Source organism: Pezoporus occidentalis, unplaced genomic scaffold (genome assembly GCF_034315485.1).
Source record: "Pezoporus occidentalis ecotype Australia unplaced genomic scaffold, CSIRO_AGI_Poc_V1 ctg93, whole genome shotgun sequence".
NCBI classification, from domain to species: Eukaryota; Metazoa; Chordata; class Aves; order Psittaciformes; family Psittacidae; genus Pezoporus; species Pezoporus occidentalis.
Genome location: NW_026916294.1, coordinates 9,230,296 through 9,233,302, shown reverse-complemented (window position 1 = coordinate 9,233,302; position 3,007 = coordinate 9,230,296). Strand labels below are relative to the sequence as shown.

The 3,007-nt window shown below is 66.0% G+C and overlaps 2 protein-coding genes across 2 annotated transcripts; both read right to left on the bottom strand.

Annotated features, from left to right (window-relative positions):
* Positions 1-6: 6 nt before the first annotated feature.
* LOC134157249 (cullin-9-like) lies at positions 7-899 on the bottom strand (the record flags this gene model as incomplete). Its single annotated transcript, XM_062606000.1, has 2 exons — positions 854-899; positions 7-480 (listed from the first exon to the last, which is right to left on the bottom strand). Coding segments are annotated over exons 1-2 (520 nt in total), but the record flags the coding sequence as incomplete, so codon positions are not given.
* A 441-nt stretch (positions 900-1,340) lies between these two features.
* Positions 1,341-2,964, bottom strand: MRPL2 (mitochondrial ribosomal protein L2). The gene is made up of 6 exons (XM_062605812.1): positions 2,712-2,964; positions 2,487-2,628; positions 2,282-2,397; positions 2,081-2,191; positions 1,675-1,748; positions 1,341-1,585 (listed from the first exon to the last, which is right to left on the bottom strand). Exons 1-6 carry the CDS (start codon positions 2,941-2,943, stop codon positions 1,373-1,375), a joined length of 888 nt encoding a protein of 295 aa, XP_062461796.1. The 5' UTR covers positions 2,944-2,964; the 3' UTR covers positions 1,341-1,372.
* Positions 2,965-3,007: the final 43 nt, after the last annotated feature.

Below are 3,007 nucleotides of genomic sequence, written 5' to 3'. Positions count from 1 at the left end.
CAATGCTGGCATACGCGCTCAGCACGTGGATGATGTTGAGGATGGAGGACGCAGGGGCCCGGGACTCGGCCATCTGCCGGCCTGCGCGCTGCACCAGGCTCCTGACATCAGCCTTCATCTCCAGCAGCGAGGCTTCATCCCCCAGGACATCTGCAGCGGACGGGCTGGCTGCCTTCTCCCCTGTCACACGCTGCCCTTCCAGCTTCCTCTGGTCCAGCAGCGCCAGGCAGCTGGCACAGACCTCTTCTGCAGACATCCACATGGAGACGTTCTCCAGCTTCGTCTCCGCAGAGGAGGTGCTGCTGCCGCCCGCTGCTCTCTCCTCCAGGCTGACAATCCTCCACTGGATCAGGTACTCAGGCTGCCCATCATGGCCCCGCCGCTGCCGCAGCAGCTCCTCTGGGTAGGCCTGCAGTTTGGGTCCCAGGGGCACCAGCAGGTTGCCATTATGCCTCTCATTCACCATGATGGGAAGCGTGCCTGCAGAGGCAGAGGGGGAGCAGGAGCTGGGGGGAGGTGGCTGAGGGACGGGCTTTGCTGTGGCTGATCCTGTGGATCTCAGTGCTTGTAACGTGCCCGGTTAACAACTCAAACGTGCTGTTGGACTGGCTGTGCCCACGGCCGCTGGTGTAACCCCTAACACAGCCCTGGCAGAGCGAGAGCTCCCAGGGCACCCTGGCCTTGCCCGGTCTCATCTGACTGCCGCAGCCCCTACTGGGCTTCACCGGCCGGGCTGCCGGCCCTCGGGGCTCCGGAGCGAGGCCCCTTGTACAGGTTCCCTCCAGGATAACCAGGCCACGCCTGGCCCGGCCCTAGCCCCGGCCCGCCACCCTCCACCGCGGGGCCGCGTTACCTCCAACGCCCGCTCCCACGGCGCTTCCGGGTCGGCAGGCGCGCATGCGCAGTGCCCACCCGACGGGACGGGTGCCGTGCGGCGGCACCGGGCTGGGGCTGGCGCAGCGGGACGGGTGAAGCAGCGAGGGAACGGGGATCGGGAAGCAGCGAGGAGGGCACTACCGGGACCGCGAGGTGCCACCGGCTGCGCTTCCCCAGCGGGTCATCCTGGCTGCCAGCCACCGTGCTGCCTTTACCACCCAGCTGCCTGCTTGGCTTCACTGCTCCGTAAGCTGAGGGAGAGGAAAGAGCCTGGCTGCCCCGTAGCCAGGTTTGGGAGGATTGTGCAGAGCTCTGACCCCACCAAGATCCCACCACCACTACAAGCTCAAGCCAGGGCAGCCCACAGCCCCACATTCATCTCCTGGCAAGGACTGAACAAATCCCATGGGGAAAGCACCCACCCGAGGCCCTGTGCAGAAAAGGCAGCAGTAAGGCAACAGTGGTGGTGTTGGGAACGTTTTATTGGCCACCGACATCACTTCTGTGCCGCGATCCGCGGCAGGTTGACGTAGCTCTTCATGGGTGGGATAGGTTTGATCTTGCGCCCGGCCCAGCCACTTTTGCGGTGCCACAAGCCTGTGTGCGGGCGCTTGCCCAGCCAGCGGTTCCGTCCTGCCTTCCCGATCACCCGCTTGTTGTGGTCGACATTGGACACACGGCCCACTGTGGCCACGCAGGTCTCCAGCACCTAGGGGACGGGGAAGAGCTGCAGGCCTTCCTGGGAACACACACCTTTGTGCCCAGGCGGTCAGGTCAGCAATAGCATGGCTCCTCTACCTGCATTTGCCTCTTGGAAGGCAGCTGCACGATGGCGGTCCCATTCACTTTCCTCAGCAGCACCCCACAAGTCCCTGCAGCAGGCAAGAGGAGAATAGACAGCTACCCCAAGCAGCAGGACAAAGTATCCCACCCTATGGTGAGCACATCCCTGTGCTGGGAACTCCCCAGAGCCCCTGCTGTTGCCCTTCAGGGCGCACTTCTTGCTGAAGACAGAATGTCCACGCATCACCAGCCAGCAATGGGGCAGAGCTGCCCCTGCCTCTCAGGAGGGCTTGTTTTGCACTATAACACAGGGACGAAAGAGGACAGCAACTCCCTGTCACTGGCCAGACAGAGCAGTGTCCCCCTGCCATCCTCTCCATCTGCACTAAGCCAAAACTGGCTACCAGCAGCAGAGACACACCAGCTGCCCGGATGTACTGCGCTCCCTTCCCAGGGTGGCTCTCCAGGTTGCAGATCAGCGTGCCGACAGGCAGAGCCCCCAGCGGGTAGGCATCCCCTTCGTTGGCTGACACTGGAAAACAGAAGCAGATGCACTGGTTGAGGAGCAGCTGACAAGACCCTGGCAGGGCTGGGCTGTGCAACCCCCGACCCCGGTGTGCACCTGCCATCCTGCCGATGTGAGAGGAGTTCTTGATGATGTCCCCTGGCTGCATGTTCTCCGTGGCGATGATCCAGCGCTTCCGACTGCCGCCGGCCACCAGGGCTATGTCTGCCGACCTGCACAGGGACCCACGGTGGGTGGGTTGGGGAGGGGGGCTCACCACAACGAGACCGGGCCCGGGGCAGAGCCCTCACCCCGCACTCGCCTGCATGGGTCGTATCGGACGGCGATGACCTTCTCGCTGAAGGGCTGTGCCGGGGCGCCCTCCTCGTAGCGCAGCCGCTGGAAGTCGATCATTCGGTACCGTCGCTTGTGGCCCCCGCCGATGCCCCGCACGCGGATGCGGCCTGCGGGGACAGAGGAAGCGACTGCAGGCAGGAACACCCCGGCACTGCCCCGGCGAGACCCTGCCCGCCCACGACCCGCCCACCTGTGTGGTCGCGCCCGCCCGTCTTCTTCATGCCCACGGGGCGCACCGTGTACTTGACCCGGCACTTCCACATGGGGTCTCTGGTGTAGCACGGCGCGGAGCCGCTCAGCGCTCGGCACGCAGCCGCCAGCGCGGCCCCCGGCACATGGGGCACGGGGCCCGGCGGGGGGGCGCGGGGCCGGGCGGCCGACAGCAGCAGCGCCCCGAAGGCGCGGCACAACCCGGCCGCCATCGCTGTCCCCGCTGCGCCTGCGCCGGAGCGGCGCGGGGCGGGGCGGCACCGGGGGAGGCCGGCG